General features: G+C 37.9%; 1 protein-coding gene across 1 annotated transcript in view; it reads right to left on the bottom strand.

The window, feature by feature from the left end:
• Positions 1 to 24,545, bottom strand: part of MRPL48 (mitochondrial ribosomal protein L48) — a 62,009-nt gene extending 37,464 nt beyond the window's left edge. Inside the window, exons 1-3 of the mRNA XM_079103826.1 lie at positions 24,391 to 24,545; positions 16,198 to 16,250; positions 12,771 to 12,808 (exon numbers count right to left, since the gene is read on the bottom strand). Coding sequence (XP_078959952.1) covers positions 12,771 to 12,808; positions 16,198 to 16,250; positions 24,391 to 24,411 — 112 coding nt within the window. The 5' untranslated portion in view covers positions 24,412 to 24,545. The remainder of the gene's footprint in view (positions 1 to 12,770; positions 12,809 to 16,197; positions 16,251 to 24,390) is intronic.
• Between the last annotated feature and the right edge of the window lie 742 nt (positions 24,546 to 25,287).

Here is a 25,287-nt window from a genome sequence, read left to right as displayed (position 1 = left end):
CCCTGTTTTCTAAAATGGGCTTCCAAGGAAGTTCTGTGCCAGATCAATCAGAGGCAGTCCTGGCTTTAGTTTTCCTGCACTTACAATCAACATTATTTTATCAAATCCACCCAGGGATATTATGGATCCTTCCCAAGATATAGACTAGTCCATATTTACATTTACATGCCAACAACTATGAAGACACTGGGATGGTTAAGAAGATAAATATACTACTTTCCCTTGAAACACTTAAGGTCTACTAGGGAAGGATGATGGGAAAGCAGATAATTAATTATCTTATGGTATACAATTACTTAAATGGAGATATGAGCAATGTTGTGGGTACACAAAGGGAAAATTAACTTTGCTTTTGAGGTAGGGGTGCAGGGTTCAGGGGAATGGGTTCAGAAGATATAATAACTCTGTTCTTGAAAGAGGAGTGAGAGTTTACCATGGAAGAGAAGATCCTTCTTCCCTTGCTAAGCTGCTGAGCTGGCTTCAAACTTGAGCCAGCTTCCCCAATAGCTGGGATTATAGGTGTGTACTACCACACCCATCTGAGGGAGGTGTTTTCAGCCAGAAGTTCCCAAAGAGCAATAAACATAAATGAGATATCCTTGGCTGCTGCCCCAATTGTATCTCTCTGAATATAAGACCTTTGAGGCATTGAGCTCTAGATCCTTCAACCTGGGACCCTACCCAAGGAGATGATATCCAAATTTCCTTGATGGGTACATGATGATCCTCAGACCAGAGCCTTAAAAATGAATCCTATCTAACGCAATTTTATTACCTCAAAATATGACCTCCTAAAAAAGCACTCAACTCTCCAGTATGTTCATTCATTCACCAAATACTTATTATGCATCCAGGCAGCCAGTGACAATTGTACCCTCACAGCTATGTAAATGACACACACTAGAACCGTAAAACTGTGCAGTTAAACCAACCTGGCATGTGTGGAGACCTGATTGGTATCAAGTACTGCCCAAAAAGCCAGAGTTGTAACAATAAACAAAGTCCCTACAATACAGAACCTATCACCTCGAGAGACAAAGAGTACATCAACGTAGGGTGATAAGGTCTATTTATGATAGGGTCTGCACATGGGAGAAGCACTTCACTTGACTTGAGGTATCAGGAAAGGTGTCTTGGAGCAGGTGGTTTTTAAGTAAAACTTGAAGGACTGGCAGGATTTAGCAAAACGAATACATGGTATAGAGAGGGCAAGAGCCAGAGAGAATTTCAAAGCAGAGCATGAGGAACAGGATGTTCAGAGATGAACCTAGAGACACAAGCAAGGCTTAGGAAGAGTTGATTTATTGAGTACTTATGGGGACACAACAGTGGACAATGCCAACAAAATTCTGTTTTGAGAGCTTCCAGTCTAGTGGGAGCAGGGCATCACTAGTGAAATAGTCACAAAATAAATATAAAATTCAAATTGAAATAAATGATAAAAAAGAAATCATAGAAGGCTATGACGACACAATAAGCATATCTATTTCAGCATGGCATATCAGTGAGGGTTTCTGAAAAAATGACATTTTTTTTTCTTTTTTTTTATTGTAAACAAATGGGATACATGTTGTTTCTCTGTTTGTACATGGCGTAAAGGCATACCATTTGTGTAATCATAAATTTACATAATGTTGTTTGATTCATTCTGTTATTTTTTCCCTTCCCCCCACCCCTCCCACCCTTCTTTACCCTCTATACAGTCCTTCCTTCCTCCATACTTGCCCCCTTCCCTAACCCTAACTCTAACCCTAACACTAACCCTTCCCTCCCCCCATTATGTGTCATCCTGCACTTATTAGCGATATCATTCGTCCTTTGGCTTTTTGAGATTGGCTTATCTCACTTAGCATGATATTCTCCAATTTCATCCATTTGCCTGCAAATGCCATAATTTTATCATTCTTTATGGCTGAGTAATATTCCATTGTATATATATACCACAGTTTCTTTATCCACTCATCAATTGAAGGGCATCTAGGTTGGTTCCACAGTCTGGCTATTGTGAATTGAGCAGCTATGAACATTGATGTGGCTGTATCTCTGTAGTATGCTGATTTTAAGTCCTTTGGGTATAGGCCAAGGAGTGGGATAGCTGGGTCAAATGGAGGGTCCATTCCAAGTTTAAAAAATGACATTTGAATTGAGACCAGAATTCAGAGTTAAATGGCTAATAGTGATTATTTTCAGGCAGGGAAAGTAAGTGGCTAGAAGGAAAAGGGCACTAATTTTTTTTTTTTTTTTTTTTGGTAGTTGTAGATGAACATTATGCCTTTATTTTATTTATTTATATTTATGCAGAGCTAAGGATGAAATCCAGTGCCTCACACATGATAGGCAAGTGCTGTGCCACTGAGTTACAGCCTCATCGAAACTAATTTCTTTTTTACATTTTTTTCTAGTTGTTGATGGACCTTAATTTTATTTATTTATTTATATGTGGTGCTGAGACTCAAACCCAGTGCCTCACACATGCTAGGCAAGCACTTTACCACTGAGCCACAACCCCAGCCTGAGACTAACTTTTTACTTAGTTTCTTTTGCACCTTTTAAATTTTGTTCCGTGTACATGTATTATATATTCGAAATAATAAAATAAGAAACTTAACAGGCAAATAGGAGTTTATTGGGTGAAAAAATGGAGGATGAAAATTTCAGCTAGAAGAACAGCAGGTGCAAAGACCCTATTACGGGACATGGCTAGGCATATTCAAGAAGCAGAAAGGCCACCATAGTGACTGAAGCAGAGAGACACACGAAAGAGTAGAGTCAGTGGTGGGTTGGAACCAAAAATATTGGGCCTTATTAAGGGTTTGGATTTCATCAACAATAAACAGGAAACCTTTGTGCCTGGTATATTTTTAAAAGATCCTTCTGGTCGCTATGTGAAAGGAGTAGGGGAAAGGAGTATAGATGGAAGGAAAATTAAAAACCAGAGCAAAACTATTGTTGTTGATTTTCCTGTACCCATGTGCACCCCTCTTTCATTCCCTAGAACTGAAAAATTATTCTAAAATACAAATCCAATTATGTTGTTTCATAAACTCAACCATTTATACATTGCACACATTTTTTTTAAAGTACTTCATATTTGTCAGGCATTACACAAACAATAATGAATGAGACAGAGAAGATCTTAGCCATATTTTTCAATGTTTGAATGTCTGATGGTATTTCACTGCCTAAAGTTGGAAGTTTTAGGTAAGCATTTAAGAACACTGATTCTACAGGACTATTTCATTTCATTCTCCTACTCTCCTAGGTCTTGAAAACCCTGCTTTTCAGCCAAAAAGCTATACTGGTTTTTCTGTATAAACCCTGCAGTTTTCATGCCTCTGTGCCTTCCTGAACTGTCCCCTTACACAAGGACTGTACCTCTCTTTTAACAGGGAAATTCCACACAGTCTCTGGGGCCAGCTAAAATGTCACTATCTCTGTGAAACTCTTCGACTTCCCTAACCATACAAAGATCAAGAGTTTACTTCACTATAACAGCTCTCATGCCTGGATTACATAATAAAACATTTTGTGTAAATAAAAAAGAGAATTCAAGCTGGGTGTGGTGGTGCATACCTGTAATCCCCTCAACTCAGGAGGCTGAGACAGGAGGATTCCAAGTTCCAGGCCAGCCTCAGAAACTTAGCAAGGCCCTAAGCAACTTGGCCAGATCCTGTCTTAAAATAAAAAATAAAAAGGGCTGGGGATGTGGCTCAGTAGTTCAATCCACAGTACAAAAAAAAAAAAAAAAAAAAGAGAGAGAGAATATAGAGTCGCCAGTCACTATCTTTAAGTACACAGACACTCAATCATCCACCAGTGATATCAAAAAGCAGAAGGAAAACTGATCTTTGAGATGATGATACATCTGAAGTTGAAAGGGCTGCAAAATGCTTGCGTCAGTCTCATCTGCAGGAATTCCTTAGCAAGGAGACATTTTCAAATTCAGTTTAGGGCAATTCCTATAATTAGAGCAGCTGGTTAATTAAAAAGCTGGTTTAAACCACTGTTAAATTAACCATTTTCCCCCTTAAATGAAAGGTTTGTGACTAACTACCATTGGTTAAACTGCTTAATTAGCCGGTTGTTTTAATTGTAAAATGTGTAAGTTTGAAAACCTCTGATTTCCAGTACATTCAACTGGATTCTTTCCCTTTGCTTGAGTTACTAAGCTGGGTTTCCTACTGTCACATTAACATCGCAACCTCCTGAGAAAAAAGGTCACTCTTCACTGACAAAGACACAAAACTTAATGTCTCAAAAAGAGGATTTGAAAAACTTTCAGTTACCAAGCACATACTGGTTTCTCCCACATGGCTCCCCTTCCCTGTATGTATGCCAGAATTAAACCTGTCAATCTAGAATGGGAATAGACAACTTTGTTTTAATTATTTCCCTTTCGAAATTGGAACAAACAATTTTAGCAGGGTTATGCAGGTAGGGAAAGGGGTAAAAACTGGGATGGCCCCAGCCAAGACTCTAATTATAGGATATTCTCTCCATCTGCTAGACTATAAGTACCTCAAGGGCAGAAACAATGCCAGCACCTGACAATGTATGTGGTTAGTATACATTAAAAAATAAATAAATAAAATAAAATAAATGGATCTTTTTTTTTTTTTAGTTGTACTTGGGCACAATATCTTTATTTTATTTATTTATTTATTTATTTATTTATTTATTTATTTATTTATTTATTTATTTATTTATTCATTCATTCATTCTATGTGCTGCTGAGAATCGAACCCAGTGCCTCACACATGCTAGGCAAGTACTCCACCCCTGAACTACAACCTCAGCCCCCATAAACGATTCTTTCTTTTTTCTTTCTTTCTTTTTTTTTTTTTTGGTGCTGGGGATCAAACCCAGGGCATTGTGCTTGCAAGGCAAGCACTCTACCGACTGAGCTATCTCCCCAGCCCCATAAATAATTCTTGAGTTAGTTTACGAAGACAATCTGCAATGATTTGTCCTTAGCAAATTTCTCCCTGGCCTGCTTTTTTTCTTTAAAAATTATTTTCATATTCCTTTGAGTTCTAATTACTTGGATTTGAATACACCATGTCTCTCTGACTACCTTTTTGCTCACACTGTGATGAGAGCACTCTATGTACCACTCATTTAGCCTCTTTAGGTCTTTTTTAATATACTTACTTTTACCTTTCTATTGTGCTCAAATTAGTAAGAAAAATATGGTTATCAGTATTAGGCCAATTATGGTTTAGAGATGAGGTGTCCACCAAAAGCTCCTGTGTTAATGCTATAATGTTCACAGGTGAAATGACTAAATTGTGAGAGCTGTAATCTAATCAGTTCATACTAATTTGAATGGACTGATAGGGGGGTAACTGTAGCAGGTGGTGGGGTGGCCAGAGGGAGGTGGGTCACTGGAACCCTAGAGGAGTTCATTTGCCCTGTGGTCCCTTCTTGCCCCCCTCTTTCTGCTTCCTAGATGCCATGAAGGGAGAAGTTTTCTTTTGCCATGCCCTTTGGCCATGACCAGTTGCCCCACCTTAGGCCCAGAGCTATGAATTCAGTTATCTATGGACAAGACTTCTGAAACTGTGAGCACCCAAATAAACTTTCCCTCTTGTCAGGTATTTTGGTTACAGGGGTGCAAAGCTGATTAGCACAAGGCCCATCCATGGATAGAAGCAGCTGGGATGATATCCAGGGCCCATTCACAGAGTAGATGGATAAAGGTAGAAACTGCACTGCTTTTTATTCTTTTTCTCTGAATATCATTGTAATTCAATTTGAAAATTAAATATATCTCAAAGAACATATGAAGGAACTAGGAATGTGGCTTAGTGGTAAAGCATTCCCTAGCAAGCATAAGGACCTGGGTTTAATACCCAGTACAAAAACAAACAAACAAAACTATGAAAAATGGCATGGTTGGGGATGTAGCTCAGTGGTAGAGCACATGGTTAGCATGCATGAGACTCTGAGTTTGATCCCTGGTATAACAAATAAAAAAGTAAAAAAAGCTATCTTCTCTCAAGCAAAAGTATCTTGGCAAGCCAAGACTGGTTAAGTTATTCTGGGTCTTGAAGTCCTCTAGAGACTGGTATTTCCTGAGCACAACTGAAAATGAGCAAAGAAAAGGATAAATGGCCAGTAATATATGAAAATATGTTCAACCAGCTAGTAATCAAAGTCATGCAAACCAAAAACAGCATTTTTACATGAATATTAGTAAATATTAAAAATAATAATACTCAGTGTTGATGAGTATATAAAAAGATTCTCAAATATCAAAGTAATATTAAATGATGCAATCTTTCTACAGAACAATTTGGTAATATACATCAATAGCTCTAAAAATATACATTTCCTTTGACCTAAGAGTTCTACTTTTAAAAATGTACCCTAAATAAATCAGACAAGGGCACAAAAATTAGTGCACAAGGATGTTCTTCACAGTGTTGTTTACACTGCAAAATCTTGGACATAACTTGAATTGTTCCAAATAGGACATTTTTTAGTATATTATGCAATTATCCCCTACCTTTTTTTCGCAAAAAGATCCCTATTAGATCTTTTTCAATAGCACTTTATATGCCATTTGATCTTGGCCTTAAAGACAAAACAACAAAAACAACCTCAGAATTAGGTAGCAAACAGGTACTAAAATATAAAAACAGAACTGTGTATAGTAACCAAAAATATTAAAGAAGTTTGATACTGGCATCCAATATACAGAACAATGAAACAAAGTTAAAAAACAGTCACATATCTATATGAAAACTTAGTATATAATAAAGGTGACATTCTCAAACCAATAGAAAAAAAAAATGAATACTGAAACAACTCACTACCCATTTTGGGGAAACAGCTTCTAATTCCAGATGGTCCACCTTCTTTAAAGGAAAATAAAATGCCAGATGATAATACAAAAGATTTTTAAGAATAATCTTGGAGTAGAGAAGATCTTTGAAAGCATGAAAGAAAATTTAGAAATCAAATATTACAACTTAACTATACAAAAATGTGAAACTTCTGCAAAAATCAAAGTGAAAGAATGATTACTGGGAAAAATATGAAGTATATAAAACATAAAAATACTAATTTCCTTAATATATAAAATCTATAAAGTTCTTACAAATCAAAAATGAAAAAGTAGCCAGGTGCAGTGGCACATGCCTGTAATCCCAGCAGCTCAGGAGGCTGAGACAGGAGGATCATGAGTTCAAAGCCAGCCTCAGCAAAAGTGAGGCACTAAGCAACTCAGTGAGACCCTGTCTCTAAATAAAATACAAAACAGGGCTGGCCATGTGGTTCAGTGGTCGAGTGCCCCTGAGTTCAACCCCCAATACCAAAAATAAAAATAAAATAAAAAGTAAACAATTCAATAGAAAAATGGGGAAAAAATCTAAACAGGCAGTTCAAGTTCATAAGGAAAGAAATTTAAATGATCAATAAACACATACAAATATGACAAACTCAAAAAATGCAAATTAAAACAATGTGACAAAGTATTTCCTAGCAAAAAATTAAATAAAACGCTTTATAAAAGCTGGTTTGGGTGGTGCACACCTGTAATCCCAGTGACTGAGGAGGCTGAGGCAGGAGCATTGCTAGTTCAAAGCCAGCCTCAGCAACTCAGTGAAGCCCTAAGCAACTCAGCGAGACCCTGTCTCTAAATAAGATACAAGAAAGGGCTGGGGATGTGGCTCAATGGTTGAGTGCCCCTGAGTTCAATCCCTGGTACAAAAAAAAAAAGCTGGCTTGGGCCACAAAATACAAATGTAAGTTAATACTTTTCTAAAGGGCAATCTTGTAAAACTTACCAGTTTATAATTCATAATCCATTGACTCAGCAATTTCAGTTCCAGGAATTTCTTATAAATGTACAGGAATAAGTTTACAAAAGTATATGTAAATGGTTGCTTCAGCATTTTTTGAAATAGCAAAAAACTAAAAATAACCTAAATGTCCGCTTTAAGATACTGTCATACATAGACACAATAAATATCTTCACATGTGCATTGAACTTTCCTGAAACACAAGAAGGACTGTGAGTGCAGCTCGGTGGTAGAGTGTGTGCTGAGAATGTGCAAGACGCTGGACTCAATCCTCAGCGCACACACAAAAAAAGACATAAAGAACTGATATCAGCAGATACCACTAACAAGAAAAGATAAAGAAAATTTAATTGTTCATCATACACTGTTTTTGTATGGTTTATGTTTACTTTTACTTCTACCATATATTTATTTCACATTTATTTCATATTTCACATTTTTAACAGTTGATAATTTAAATAGTAATTTTTAAAAATCCTTCCTCAGAATATGTACCTGTTTCAAACAAAGTCTGCCTCTCGTTGAAGGATAAGAGATGAGACTAAGGGACGGGAATAAAGAAGATTTGAATATAACCCTTGTTTTGTTTATAATACAAAACAAAAGATAACAAAAATCTGACAAAATGTTAATAGTTCCCAATACTGGGGCTTTTGAACATATGACCATTTTTGCTTTTCTCTATTTTTATTTTTCAAATTGAATTAATAGAGAAATAACCACACATGTACACAAATCCTTCCCTCAACCTCACATCCTTCTCCAGCTCTGGCCACTGTTTTCTTTCCCAATTCAGTCTCACTTCTTAGCATTGTTTATAGTTGCTTTCTCTAACTCCTGAACTTTCATTTACTTGTCAACTCATTCCACCCGTTTTACCTACACAGACAGCTCTCCCTAAGGTCACCAATGATCTCTATAATGCTAAAATGCATACAATATTGTTAAACTCATATCTTTCCTGATCTCTCAACACAAGAAATTGAAACTGTGGCACAGTTGAGCATTCGCTCCTTCCTGAAACACTCCTCTTGCCTGCCAGGAAACTATACTATCCTGGTTTTCTCCATGCTGGCCTCCCTTTCTCAACTTCATTAGCCATCTTTCTCACATCTTTAATGTTCTTTCTTCAACATCTTTAATCCTCAGGACCCAATCTGTCCTCTGTCTTTTCTCCTTAGGTGATCTCATTCACTCTCATGGTTGCAATTAAAATCAACAATATAATGATTTCCAAACTTACAGTTTTCAATCCAGACCTACATTTTGAGCTAAGGATTAGCACATCCAATGCACTACTTAATATCTTCACAGGCACTCCAATTCAACATGTTCAAATTCAAAATTTTGCCCTCAAAATTGTTCCACTTAATTCAGTAGTATGCAGCCATTCAAAATAAAGATGTAGACACTTATTTTGGTTTAAGTATGTTCACCATAAATTAAGTAAAAAGAGAAGATTATAAAGCATTATAAATCATTTGTTTCCATTACTATAACACACACACAGCAAAAAATACAAAATGTCATGACAGAAATAGAGCAAGCAACCTATTAAGATATGTGCCAAAATGTTACATAATAATCTTTTTTAGCATCTTCCTGTGTATGTGCTGTGTGTGCAGGTATGTTCTCCCTAGTCTCAAAAAGAAATGCTTTTTACTTTTTTTTTTTTTTTTTTTTTTTTTCAGTATTAGGCATTGAACCCAGGTGTGCTTTACCACTGACATTCCTAGCCCTTTCTACATTTTGATACAGGGTCTTGCTGAGTTTCCAAGGCTGGCCTCAAACTCATGATCCTCCTGCCTCAGCTTCCCTAATAGCTGGAAATACAGTGCCCCCACATCTGGCCATTTTTTAATTTTATAATCATATATTCTTAGTTTTCTCCTGATAGAATGCAATATGAAATTTAGAGTATTAGCTATGACATTTTCTTGCTAAAATTGTTGGAATTGAAGCTTTTAGATCTAACTTCCAGCTAGTAGGAGAGGGAAAGAAGAACATGTTATGCCATGCCATGAGAAAACAGACAAAGCAAAAGACAAGATACTCTTTTAAGACAAGTAGTTCAGTCTCATCAAAAATATCACTGTTGGATTTGCATGGTGGTGCATGCCAGTAATTCCAGGGATTCTGCAGGCTGAGGCAGGAGGATAGCAAATTCAAGGCCAATCTGGGAAACTTAGCAAGACCCTGTCTCAAAATAAGTGTTAAAAGGACTGTGTAGCTCAGTGGTCAGTGCCCATGAGTTCAATCCCCAGAACCATAAATTTTTTTTTTTTTTTTTAAAATCACTCCTGGGCTGGGGATGTAGTTTAATGCTAACCAGAGCACTTGTCCAGCATGTGTTAGGCCCAAAATTCAATCCCCAGTATTGAAAAAAAATCACTATTGTCAGAAAGGAAAAGAGGCAGTACTGTTCTAGATTAACAGTGACAAATGGCAAAATACAAAGTGTGAAATTTCACTCACTTTTGGTTAAAAACAACACCCAGAAAAGAAATTTGAAGGACAAGGAGAAAAATGGATAGAATACTAGATGATATTAGAGCATTATTATTAACTTTTTTTAGAGCAATAATGGCATTATGTTTCTTTAACAGTACATAGAGAATGTCCTACGCATGCTGAAACATTTAGGGATGATGTATCATATCTGATAAGGAAGGCTAACATGACAAAATATTAACAGTTAAATCCAAGTGGTGGATATTGAAGTGTTCACTGTATTATTCTTGAGAGCAAAATTATTTCTTTTAAGACTGTAAGCTGGGGATGGAGTTGTAGCTCAGTGGTAGAGCACTTGCCTGGCATGTGTGAGGCCCTGGGTTCAATCCTCAGCACCACATATAAATAAATAAATAAATAAATAAATAAATAAATAAATAAATAAATAAATAAAAGATCCATTGACAACTAAACTAAAAAATATTTTAAAAAGGAGACTGTAAGCTTCTAAATGGCAAGGGCTAACTATATCATTGCTTTTTGTTATTGTTTTTGTTTTGTTTTTAGGGGTGCTGGGGAATCAAATCCAGGGCCTTGCACACGCAAGGTAAGTAAACTCCAAGTATACTCTACCACTGAGCTACATCCTCAGACCACATCTTCTTCTTCTTCTTTTTTTTTTTTTTTGTGTGTGTGGGGGGGTGTGTTCTAGGGCTATTGAACCTAGGGGTGCTCCCACTGAGATATGCCTCCAGTTTTTGTTTTTTTAATTTTGAAACAGGTCTCACTAAGTTGCTGAGGCTGGCCTCAAACTTGTGATTCTCTTGCCTCAGCCTGTAGTCATGAGATTACAGGGATGCACCACCATGCCCAGCCCTAGCCCATACCTTCTTCCTTTTTTTTTTTTTTTAAGTTGTAGATGGACACAATGCCTTTATTTTATTTATTTATGTGGTGCTGAGGATCAAACCCAATGTGCTCCACCACTGAGCCACAGCCTCAGCCCCTCTTCTTTTTTCTTTTTTTTTTTTATATTTTTAATTGTAGATGAACAGAATACTTTTTATTTTATTTATCTATTTTTTTTTGTGGTGCTGAGGATCAAACTCAGTGTCTCACATACTAGATGAGTGCTCTACCACTGAGCCACAACATCAGTCCCATATTTTCTTAATTTTGTATCACTAGCACCTAAAAAACACCCTGGTACAAGATATGTTTACTGAAAGAATGAATAAGTAAAACCCATATTTTGAGATACTGAGTTTTGAGTCCAGTAGCAAAGTTACTATTCTCTAAAATAATTAACACATGAAAAGCCTCTTATATTGACTTGTCTAGTAGGCACTGAGTCCATGTTAGTTCCTCACTCCTTATGTATACCTTTATCTCTAACACTATTTAGTCATATGACAGATGGCATTAGACTATAACAATTGCTTTGAAATTTGCCACATGATAGACAAAGCAAAAATGGCAAGCAACTGGGTCAAGAGATTGAAATTAGCTGAGCTAGGAGCTGGGAATATGGCTGTGAGAGAGTGCTTGCCTGGCATGCATGAGGCCCTGGGTTCACATTAGCATCACAAAAAAAAAAAAGAGAGAGAGAGAGAGAAAGAGAGAAAGAAAAGAAAAGAAATTAGCTGAACTGGGCTGGAGATGTAGTTTAGTGGTAGCGCATTTGCTGAGCATGAGGTCCTGCCCTGGGTTTGATCTCTAGCACCACATAAAAGAAAAAAACAATTAGTTGAATCAATCAGATTAAATGGACACTAATTCTGGATAAAATATTAGGAGAAAAATCTCAGCCTGGTAGATGTGGGCTTGAAAGATAAGTCTGAAGGAACTTTGGATGGTGTAGAGGAAAATGGGGTGGAAGGGGGTGAAGGACAGAAAGATAGAATGAAACAGACAGTATTACCCTATATATATGTACGATTACATGAATGGTGTGAATCTACCTTGTGTACAACCATAGTACTGAAAAGTTGTACCCTATTTGTGTACAATGAATCAAAATGCAGTCTATAAAAATAAAAAATATTTTAATAAAAAAAGAAAGATAGGTCTGAAACAGTAATAGTATTAATAACAACAATAGCAGCTAACTTTTTTTGAACAATTAAAAAAGTTATACCATACATGTAATCATTTTTATGAACATTTTAAAAAGTTAGCTGCTGTTATTATGTAATTTATTTCACTGAATCTTCAAATAGTTCACTGCGGTTTTTACTAGTTATCCCTGTTTTTTAAAATGTGAAAACCAAGCTACAGAGAAGTAGCCAAAGATCACAGAATTAGTATATGTTAGAGGTGGAATACAAACTAACTATAGACTTGCTCTTAACCACTACTTCAAGTTTTGCTCATGGTTCTATCATATGCAAGGAGTGGGGCTTTGTCTCTGCCACTCTCTCAAATATGTGTTAGGCATCCTTCCAGGCAAAATTATTATAGAATGTCAGAAGGTCACCTAAAGTAGGCAGACCACATAAGGAAATAACCACTTACCTGCAGAATAAGTGGAATTCTCTCCCAAAGCTCTGACTCTAAAGAGAAGGAGAAAGTACGTTTAACACAATTAGATATCCACATTTATTTGCAAAGTTACCAAAACTTGTATGCGCCTCAGTAAGGATAGGCCAATGCTAGATATTTCCTCACTCCCTCCTTCTACAAACATTATTAAGCCCCTATTATTATATGGCAAAGTGGCAATACCTAAGGATGGGAATGATGTATGGAAATAAATGCAAGCTAGAATTGATCCAGAACAGAAACATGTACAAGATTCAGCAGGAGGACTGGAGATGTGGTTCAGTGGTAGAGTGCTTGACTAATATGCACAGGGCCCTGAACTTAATCCCCAGCACTGCAAAAGAAAAAAAAAAAAAAAAAGGATTCAATAGGACATACAAAGCAAAGTGTAGTCACCTCTACCAAAGAGGTGGAACTATTTGAACTGAGTTTTTTAAAATGAGGAACTATATATGGGTGCGATGGCAAAGGCCTGTAACCCCAGCAACTGGAGAAGCTGAGACAGGAAGATCCCAAGTTTAAGGACAGCTTCAGCAACTTATTGAGTCTCTGTTTCAAAATAAAAAATAAAAGGGCTGGGGATGTAGCTCAGTGGTTAAGCATCTTTGGGTTCAATCCCCAGTACCAACAAAACAAAACAAAAATGAGGAACTATGGGCTGAGGTATAGTAGATCACTTGCCTAGCATGTACAAGATCCTAGGTTTAATCCCCAGCACAGAAATAAATAAGTAAATAAAAAGGAACTGTTGTCAATATTTAGCTTTGCAAGAAAGGCATTCTAGGGAGAAATATGAAAGGGTATGTTTGGGGAACAGCAAGCAATAGGCCATGAGTGGAATTTAAGCAGTAGGGAAGGAGGCAGGGTAAAAAGATAAAGTTGGAGAAGTATTCAGAGGCCAGGTCATGAAGAACCCCATATGCTATACTAAGGAGTTTGGTCTTTACTCTCTCCAGGCAATGGGATGCTCTTGGCAGATTTTAGGCACAGGAGTGATATCTGAGCTTGTGTTTTGGAATAGGAAGCAAGTGAGTGATAGAACAGGAAGAAGTAAGACTGAGGAAAAGAAAACAAGTGAGGTGGTTCTTGCCAAAGCCCAGAATAAAAAAGATAAAAGCCTTGCATTATTAGAACAGTCTGAGGGAAGGTGTGGTTGCATACACCTGCAATCCCAACTACTTGACAGGCTGAAGTTAGAGGATAGCAAGCTTGAGTGTAGTCCAAGCAACTTAGCAACTTAGGAAAACCCTGTCTCAAAATAAAAAAGGGTAAGGACATAGCTCTGTGGTAGTCCCCAGATCTAAAAGAAAAAAAAAAGAGTAATGATAGTCATACTGCATTTAGAAGCCAGAGTACAGGAAAGAGAATAATATGTAACATGTAAATGGTGACCAGCATGGTCTTAGTAGTTGCTTATCAAATAGTAGCTGACTGCTAATGATGAAAAGTAGTTTGAGACAAAAAGGAAATAAGAAAAAGGATTCAACAAAATGTGAAGTACTCATAAAATCATCAAGTCATGTGAATGTCCAGGAAGACAAGCAATTAACTGTTTATATCCTGTGCCTATTACACATAAGACACTTGATAAATATCTGCTGAATAGAGAAATAAACTACCAAATGCATTTATGAGTATCTAGAGAAAAACATTGGGGAGGGTGTACTTTATAAGCAGTTCAGTAAAACAACAACTTGGGTTTGAACCCTAATTCTGACTCATATTAGCTATGTCATTTTAGAGAAAGAGATTGATTTCTCTGGACCTCAATTATTTATGTAAAAAATTCAGATACTATCACCCATTTTACCAGGTCACTATGAGAGTTGATTCATTCCCTAAACAAATATTTATTAAATGTTCACTGCCAGACTTCATTCCAAGTCTTAGGAATTAGGCAGTAAACAAAACTAATGTAGTCTCTATCACCATGAAGCTTATCTTCAGGGGAAGAATGTATAAAATGCATTAAAGAGTGATATCTGATTAAGAAAAATAAAGCAAGGTAAAGGGACAGAGACTGACAGAGGTATTTTACATACAGTAGTAACGGAAGATTTCTCCGATGAGCTGATGTTCAGGCCCAAACCTGAATAAAGTCAGAGGGTGAGTCATATGGATATCTGAAGAAAGAATGTGCAAAAATCTGGGAAAGTGCTTAGATCATCCAGGGATGGGAAGGCATCAGTGTGTCAAAGTTGAATAACTAGCATAAAATGAGGGAGCAGATTAAGTAAGACTTTGTGGGCAATGGTAAGGATTGTACATTTTATTTTGAGTAAGAGGAGATACCACTGGAGAATTCTGAGCAGAAGAGTGGTGATGTGCGCTAACTTGGTTTTGAAAGAATCACTCTGATTTTAGTGTGAAGGAGAGAAGACAAGAAGACAAAAGTAAACACAAGGAGATCAGTTAGGAAAAAGGGTGATGGTAGCAAAAGTGACGTGAAGATGAAGAGCTGGTCCCCAGTGGTTTAGCAAACCAGAAAGCAACAGACTAAAAAACAGAGGTCAGAAATGGCTTGATTTAGGGGCTGGGTTGTGGCTCAGTAGTAGAGCTCTTGTCTACAATGTTTGAGGCACTGGGTTTGATTCTCAGCACTACACATAAATAAGTAAAATAAAGATCCATCAACAACTAAAAAAATTTTTAAAAATGGTTTGATTTAGTTGGGCACTATGGCATATGCCTATAAACCCAGCAATTTGGGAGACTAAAGCAGGAAAATCACAAGTTTGAGGCCAGCCTCAACAATTTAGCAAGACCCTGTCTCAAAATTTTAAAACTGTTTTTAAAGGGTTGGGAATGCAGATCAGTTGTAGAAAGCCCCCGGGTTCAACCCCTAGCACTAGGAAAAAAAAAAAAAAGGTTTGACTCTATTTCAAAAGTGGAGCCAGGGCTGGGGTTGTGACTCAGTGGTAGAGCGCTTGCCTAGCATGTGTGAGGCACTGGATTCAATCCTCAGAGCCACATAAAGATAAATAAAAGGTGTTGTGTCCATTTACAACTAAAAATATTTCTTAAAAAAAGTGGAGCCAACAGGTTTTGTTGAAGAATTGGGTATAAAATAAGAGAACTAATAGTTCCATTCATCTACAACCAGATGACTGAAACTGCCTTTGAGAATGGGGAAGAAGTAAGATGGTAGCAGATTAAAGATGCTTAGTAGGGCTGGGGGTGTAGCTCAGTGGTAGAGCACTTGCCTAGCACATGTGAGGCACTGGGTTCAATCCTCAGCACCACATAAAAATAAATAAAATAAAGATATTGTGTCCATCTACAACTAACAGATATTTTTTAAAAAGATGCTTAGTAGACATAGAAGTGGACATGAAGAAAGAAAAATGCTATGTGAACTACGAATGCTACTGTTAACTATATTTGTTACTAATATCCTTACCTGCAGAGGGAAAAGCCTTGCTTAAAAATGGTATTGTTCCGCAGGCACAGCACCTACAGTAAAATAGCCACGTTAGGACAATCTTAACCTTGTACAGGACTTCAAGTACTTCTTTGCAAAGAGGATGGAAACCCACAATACACAAACCAAAAAAACCTAGCAAAGAAGGTAGCCTACAGTTAACACCAAACATGCAAGCAACCAAGGTAATCATCTCTCCTAAATGCTCAAAAACAAAAAGTTCTTTCCCATCCTGTTTCCCCTTTCCAATTTGATCTATGTTTTTCTAATACCAGTCAGTATCTATTATGCATCTGCCATAATAAGATGAGCTTTCTAAAATCTTTAATTCTCAAACACTACAAGACAATTTTATAAGTGAGGTCTGAAAATTACAGTTGAGAAGAGGCTAAGAGGACTCTTACTCCAAAGGTTATGCCTCTATTATAGCACATTGTCTCTCTCAATAATAATTACAATATATCAACAGTGACAAGACAATAATAATGATAGGTGACAGCAGTGGCAGCTTTCCCTCTTTATTTCAATCTCACTCTGGGGCCTGGAGGCATGGCTCAGTGGTACAGAGCTTGCCTAGTATGCACAAGGGCCCTGATTTCCATCCCTATCATACACACACCAAAACTCATCCTGCCCTGCTAGCACCCACTTGAAAGATCAGTAGTGTCTTTTTTGGGGGATTCAACCCAGAGGTACTTTACCACTGAGCTATACCCCCCAGGCCCCTCCCGCCCTTTTCTTTGGTGCTAGGGATTGAACTCAAGGGTGCTTAACCACTGAGCCACATCCCCAGTCCTTTTTATTTTTTATTTTAAGACAGGGTCTCACTAGGTTGTTTACAGCCTCGCTAAGTTGCTGAAGCTGGCTTCAAACCTGCAATCCTCCTGCCTCAGCTCTGGAGCCACTGGGATTACAGGCATGAGCCACTATGCCCAGCCTCCAACCCTTTTTGTTTTTCACTTTGAGATAGGGTCTCACTAAGTTCCTGAGGCTGGCCTCAAACTTGTGATTCTCCTGTATCAGCCACCAGAGCACTTGGGATTACAGGCATGCCCCATCATGCCCCGCTCAGTAGTGTAGTTACTAAAGAAGTATTTAACATACAGGAGGCCTTTTTATGAACTAGATAACAAATGCTAAATGTCTATCCTTAAGGTTCCATAGAATAAAGAGAAAATCCTGCCCACTATGAATAACAATTCCTTCAACATGTATGTGTGAAAAGCCCATTATGCAAAAATGAAAAATCTGAGAAATTGTTACAGTCAAGAGGAACTGAAGGAAACATGATGACTATACATAGTGTCATATTCTAAATGGAATCCTGGATCAGAAAAAAAATCATTTTAATCTTAGGAAATATGAATAAAGCATGGACTTGAGTTAATAATAATATATCCATATTGGTTCATTAAGGCTGGAGTTGTGTCTCAGTGGTAGAGCACTTGCCTGGCATGTGTGAGGCCCTAGGTTCGATACTCAGCATCACATATAAATAAATAAAATAAAAAATCCATTGATAGCTAAAAAAAATATTAAAACAAAAAAAATTGTTTAAATATTGGTTCAGGGCTGGGGTTGTGGTTCAGTGGTAGAGCACTCGCCAATCATACGTGAGGCCTTGGGTTTGATCCTCAGCACCATATAAAAATAAAATAAAGGTATTGTGTCCATCTACAACTTAAAAAAGAAAACATATTAAAAAATAAATATTGGTTCATTAAAAATATACCCTACTAATGTAAAAACTAATAATAGAGTATACTGGGATATATATGAACTCTATTATCTTTGCAGTTTTTCTATAAATTTAAAAGTATTCTAAAACAAGTTTATTTTTAAAAAGGCTTTTATGTGTCAACTATGGTGTTAGGTGGACTATGCTGTTAGGTTTAGTTGTAGGTGAACACAATACCTTTATTTTATTTATTTATATGTGGTGTTGAGAATCAAACCCAGTAGCTCATGCATGCTACCCACTCTACCACTCAGCTACAACCCCAGCCTTACTGAGCTAAATTTTAAAGAGAATATAAAAACAAAATGTAACAACATGGATGAACTTTGAAAACACAGTAAATAAGAAGCTGGGTATGATGGCACATGCCTGTAATCCCAAAGGCTGGAGAGACTGAGACAGGAAGATAGCATGTTCGAGGACAGCCTCAGCAACTAAGTGAGGCCCTCAGCAACTTAGTGAGACCCTGTCTCAAAATAAAAAAATAGAAAGGGCTGGGAATGTAGCTCAGTGGTAAAATACCCCTGGGTTCAATCCTCAGTACCAAAAAAAGAAAAAAAAAGAAAAAAACTAAATAAAAAGAGCCAATCACAAAGGACCAGATATTGTCTATGAAACATCCAGAAGAGGCAAATCTATAGAGAAAAGATGTATAGTAGCAATTGTCTTTGGCTAGAGAGTCTGGGAGCTGGAATGACAACAAAGGGGTATAGGATTTCTTTTTGGAGGGATGAAATGATATACTTGTTTTAAAGAGCCAAGCAATATCACAGTCATTCCATGAAGTCAAAATAGGTGTCACAAATAATGAGCACACCTGGCAGAATATTCAGGTGGAGATGGCAGAAGTTCTTAGTTTTTGCAGCATTACAGACATAACTGAGGATCTGCTCAAAGTCATGAAACGTCTTCCTAAACAAATGCCTAGAGCATAGATATACAAAAAGTTTCCATATTACTTCAAGAAATTCACTAAAACTCTTAACTTCACCTAAGGACCCATATGTAGCATAGAGATCCTCATAGGCTAGGGTCATGTTTTATTCCTCTCAAGCAATGATACATAATCAAGGTTTGTTTTGGCAAATAAATAATTAGAAAGTAGTAAATGGATAATAATCATTGCTACCATTTACTAAGTACTACTATCTATTTTCTTCATGACCTACCCTGTCTCTAAATCATAACCTTAAAAGAGGTATTACTGTCTCCATTTTATAGTGGAAGAAACTGAGATTAATTTACTCAAAGTCACACAGCTACTATCAAACCTATATAGGATTATCAGTTTCTCTGACTCCAAAGTCTATAATTTCTCCACTATTCTATACCATCTCTCAAATGAACGAAGAGGTGATACTTAGGAAATCATTAAGTGCAAAAGATCAAACTTAGGAAAAGTCTCTCAATGAATGTGAGGCCATTAAGATAGGGAAGGACATGAGCAGACAGAATGAAGGGCAAAAAGCATAGATTGATCCCAAAAAGCACAATTAAATGACAGAACAAAGACTTTGCAAGTATTGTGCAATATTTTTACCTACTAAACAAGCATAACAGGGAACTGAGAGCCCCTGGAGATCTCAGGTGGTTGCCCTATCACAGGCCGCATACCTCAAAGTTACAACAGATAACTTAGAAGTCCCTTCTGGTCCAAGATTTTTTTAGCCATGACAAACAATGGAAATCAGAGTGAACCGAATATATATTTTAAATGGGTCATTTCATACTAAAGAGGCACCGGATAGAAAGATTCAGATGAGTCTGCTTTCTCCTCATTTTAATTGTTCAGATTTCTGAGTCTCTAGCTAAGGATATAATTATCTAAAAGCTAGACTTAAACAGTTGACAACTTTCTGGAAGACATTCAAATTGTGGTGTGAACTCTTCAGCTCTGGGAAATGTGCTTCCTTCCCTCTGCTATGCTTGGCATTATTTATCAGGACAAAAGTAATCTATTTTGAGACTGAATCCACAAATACTTCCTCCCCGCAATCAGTAGATGAAGAGTGGCTCTGGCTCTGCAAGTGGAAGAGGAGGTTTAGTGATGCCAGTGAATGAATGAATGAGGACACAGCTGCCACAGTGGGTTACAAAAATAGTTGTCCTGTGAGCTCTGGAGCCAGGAAGCAAAAAAAGGACTGCACAGTTACCAAAAACTCAAAGTCACAGACAAAATCTATACCATGTGGGTATCCTCAAACACTAGAGCCTATAGGGGGTCAGGCATGTAGTGGTTCAGGGGTTCTTGGGGCAAGCAAATGAGAGATGTTTTATGAATATTACTATTACTATTACTATTTAATCTTTATTACTATTTAATATTTATTACTATTTAATCTTTATGCCAACCTTCTAACTGAGGCATTACTAATAACTACCTCTATTTTAAAGGTTTATGTAAGTTGCCCAAAGTCACAGGGTTGATAGGAGGATCTGTCTAAATCCAAAGTCCATGTCTTCTGTTCTGCCACACTACTTCCCAAAACACTGACATCAACTCAGACTAGTAAAATTCATATGCTAATAATAATAGCCTCAATAATCCTACCAATTGTTGAAGACCTGCCATATGCCAAACATCCTCTTATTTAATCCTCACAACCATTCTGTGAAGTAGATATTTCTACCCTTATTTATAGTGAGGAAATCAAAGCTCAGAAAGGCAAATTAATATGACTAATACATACAGTTGGTAAGTGACTGTGTTGTAGATGACCCAACAATTGGCGTTCTTTCCTCTAGCATGTATTCCAGTTGCACAGCAAGTTCTGCTATTACATGACAGCTGTAATATTCTTTTCTGGCCTGAACAACATCTTGATCTGCATTTCAATTTTTGCAATGGCTGTTACTTTCATCTTAGCCATCCTCGAAAACACCAGTTCCTGCCTGGGTTCATCAGAAGCTTCAAATTGACCTGGGCCTATTGGTGCACATTTGTAATCCCAGTTCCTGGGAGGCTGAACCAGGAGGATCACAAATTCGAGGTCAACCTGGGTAACTTTAGTGAGACTCTGTCTCAAAATAAAAATGATAAAGGGCTGTTGATGTAGCTCAGTGGTAGAACAAACTCGATCCCCAGTATGGTTACACATACACACACACACACACACACACACACACACACACTAAAAAGGTTCAAATTGAGCTGAGTATGGTGGCGCATGACTATAGGCCAAGATCCATAGGAGGCTGAGAAAGGAGAATCACTTGAGACCAGGAATTTGAGGCCAGCTTGAGTGACACAGAGAGACCCCCCCATCTCAAAACAAACAAAAATATGGTACACATCTGAAATCCCAGGGTCTTGGGGGATTGAGGCAGGAGGATTAAAAGTTTGAGGCCAGCCTCAGTTACTAAGATAGGCCCTAAGCAAATTAGCAAGATCCGATCTCAAAATAAAAAATAAGTAACTCCATATCATGCAAAACCACAAGAATGGGAAGTAGTTATATAATATGTCAAAATGCACTCTACTGTCATATATATCTAAAAAGAACAAATTTAAAAAATTAAGAAATAAGATTAAAAAAGTAAAAAGAGCTCGGCACAGTGGCACACGCTTGCAATCCCAGTGGCTCAGGTGGCTGAAACAGGAGAACTGCAAGTTCAAAGCCAGCCTCAGCAACTTAGAGAGGCCCTAAGCAATATGGTAAGACCCTGTCTCTAAAATAAAATATATTTGTTAGCCATTTGTATTTCTTCTTTTGAAACATGGACTTTTATTTTATTTATTTATATGCAGTGCTGAGAATTGAACCCAGTGCCTCACAAATTCTGGGCTCCCACTGAGCTACAATTCCAGTCCATAGCTTTTAATTTTATGACATTCCACTAATTGAGTCTTGGTTTTATTTTTTGAGCTTTAGGAGTCTTTTTTTTTTTTTTTAGTTGTTGATGGACCTTTTGTTATCTTTTGTTTTTATGTGGTGCTGAAGATTGAACCCAGTGCCTTACACATGCTAGGCAAGCATTCTACCACTGAGCTACACCCCAGCCCCAGGAGTCTTATTAAGGAAGTCAATACCTGTGTCATTATGTTGGAGTGTTGACCCTATATTTTTCTAGCATTTGCAGAGTTTCTGGCCTAAATCCTAGGTCTTTGATCCATCAAAGTTTGTCTCTGCATAGACTCTTCTGGCAGTTAGGAACCCAAGTTTTATAATCCTCCTGATTCAAGTTTCCTCATCTCTTGTGTCTGCCAGGATTATCTCATAATATTGGGAAGATAAAATAAAATCATGCAATAGATAGCAGTTTGTTAACCTTAGAATAACAATATTTTGCTTACATTATCCTTCGCACCTTACAAAGTACTTCCTCCTACTTACTTTATAATCTTGAAAACAATTCTTTGTAAAGGCATCATTATCTGCAATTCACAGATAGAAAACTGAAGCACACAGAGGTTAAATAACCTGCCCAAGGTCATATAGCTAACAAGAGACAGAACCCAGGTCGGATACAAATCTTATGATTTTTTTTTTTCATAAGTGTAAAGAATTAACTAACATTGTAAGACAGACTGAAGCAAGGATTGTCACATTGTTGGGGGACAGATAGATGAGAATGATGGGAATAGGAGGTCAAAAGAATAATTCTATAAAATGGGCCCACTGTGCTGACCCCACATGCTTTCTTTGCCAAAAAGCAATTTGCCTGCAGCCCCACCAGGACTACATGTACAGGATATGTCACATTCCTCAGTAAACTAAAGCAGGGACAAAGGTCAAAAGTCAGTGTAGGTAATAAAAGAGGGAGGTGGAGAGAGGATGATGACTGCTTGTCAAAGAGAGAACAATGAGTTTCTAATGGTTAACCCCCAAGATTGTGCTCCTCAGCACTCTGGGTTGCTAACAGTTAACCTCCATGCTATTGCCCCTGGTCAAGAATATGGGGAAGAAAGAGAAGGCAATAATTAAAGAGGGGTGTTCCCAGTCTATTAAAAAGCAAGTAGCATCCCCTCCTACAGGTTTTTCGGTTCCAAGGTCCCACTTCTCTTCAATAGGTGGTGCCAAGGGGGAGAGTACTCCAAGTAAGAAGGAATCAGTGATGAAGCGCTTCCCTAGCATGTGTGATGTACTGGGTTCAGTTCTCAGCACTGCATTATAAATAAAATAAATGTCCACTGACAACTAAAAATTTTTTGAAAAAAAAATCAGGAATTCAGCATTTCAAAAATAATGAAACCCAGGCAAAATGGTCCTCTGCTATTGTCCCAGCTACTTGTGAGGCTAAGGTAGGAGGCTCACTTGAGCCCACAAGATGGAGACAAGCCTAAGCAATACAGTGAGAACCCTTCTCAAGAAAGAAAAATAATGCAAAGACTAGCTGATCAAGCAGAATGGAAGAATAAAGTAAGTAATCAAAGAGTCTGGAAGGGAACAATTGGACTTGGAGGAGTCCTAGTATTGTAGATGATGGCCTTAAGGACAGACTTCCTTGGGTTCTTCTGGAGGACGGAATGGAAGGAAATAGTATTCCTCGAAAAATACCCTGAGGGCATTCCACAGAACCAAGGCAAACATAGCAGAAGAGTAGTCGCCAATGCTACAGATCCATGAACAGCAATGAGCATGCTGACTTCTGTATTATGGAGATACAGCCTCTACAATTTAATGCCTAAAATAAGTTTTTAATGTAAATTGCAAGAAAAAAAATTAATCTAAGCGGCATCATACAAGTTTAAGAGCCCACCCAACTGAAATCTTAAATCTGTTAAAAGAATGGGCAAAGTCAAGCGCAGTGGTGCGTGTCAGTAAGCCCAGTTACTCTAACTACAGGTACTCAGGTGGCTGAGGCAGGACTGCAAATTCGAAGACAGGCTCAGTTACCTGTCTCAAAAACAAAACAAAACAAAACAGGGTTGGGGAGGTAGCCTCTATGTTAGAGCACCCTAGGATGAATACCCAATATGGGGAGCGGGAGGGAATGGAATGCATTTAAGAATGGTGTTTACACAATTCTATGACAATACTTAAGGTTTTGAAAGTAAAATGCAGTTTATCACTACTCTTCCCTTAATCACCAGGTAGCTTCACGTCCCAACCAATTCAGCAAGACAAAATTTTTTCAGCAGAAAAATTCTGGAAGTTGATTAAATGCAAAATAAAATTTAAAATGACCTGTTCAAGATCAGACAATTTCTGGTGACCATATCTCGGTGCCAACTTTTCCCTTGTGGGGCTCTCCCCTTCCCAGGCACTGGGTGGCTACGGTGGCAAGTGGAAGGGGCGTGGCTTAGGCCTGTGCAGACAACTGCACCCGAGGCGGAGGAAGCACTACATCCCCTTTGACAGCGAGCGCCGCACAGACTGCTGGGAAAGGCCTGTTTCTCCCAACGTCTCGTACCCGGATGCCTGCATGCCGCCATCCTCTAGCTCTGCTCTCCCCACTGCTTTCCCCAGCGCCCTGCGTGGATTCTAGGTTACCTTCCCCAGGGTTCCGTTCATTCTTTGCTGCTGCGATCTCTAAAGGTGCAAATCGAAACTCCCTCCCAGCAGACGCGATTCCTTTGCGTCTGAAAATGCTGACGGAACGGCCTTGATCAGGTCCGGCAACAATATCCCACCGAGAATCACTCCACTACTGCAGCACCTTGGTTCCGGCAGCTTCCGAGACTCAACATCGAAAAATGCTCCCTACACTCCACTCCTCGCTACAGCTTGTGTCACCTTCACTGCTGTTTTTCCAAGCAGAATTGGTTGTCATCTCTGTTGCCCGGGTGTTTTGCACACAGTTCTGGCATCTCATCTGCTGAAAAAAAAAAAAAAAATATATATATATATATATATATATTTTATTTGTTACTATCTGTGCCTCATATTTGATCGAGTTCCTTAAGGACTCAGATCCGTCTGATTAATTCATTCCAGCGTCTAGCACAAAACGTGGAAATCTTGATCTGACCTCGATTTCAAAACTGACTGACCCAATGTGAACTTGACATTCGATAGCCTTGTAATTGACAACTTCTATCGAATGGCCACCATACTTAATATTCAGTACATCACTTTATTCCTCACAACAATCCTGGCGGGGAACTATCACTTGATCGTATAGATAAAGATATTGATGCATCAAGAGATCAAGGGACTTGTCTCAGGACAGTTGAGACAGAGTTGGGTTTCAAACTCGTGTCTGATTTTGTAATCCCTTCTTACATGAGATAAAACTACTTTACGCATTTACTTACTTTACCCTCAGTAAATCAACCATTTGCATAACACTATTTTGTGCCAGTCCTTCGATAGAATCCTGGGCACACAAAAATGAATGTTAAGTGGTCCCTTACCTTAAGTAGCACATAGAAATTAGTTGGGAGGCCA

The sequence above is a fragment of the Sciurus vulgaris genome (assembly GCF_902686455.1).
Source record: "Sciurus vulgaris genome assembly, chromosome: 11".
In the NCBI taxonomy this organism is placed as follows: Eukaryota; Metazoa; Chordata; class Mammalia; order Rodentia; family Sciuridae; genus Sciurus; species Sciurus vulgaris.
This window is presented reverse-complemented; position numbering and strand designations above follow the sequence as displayed.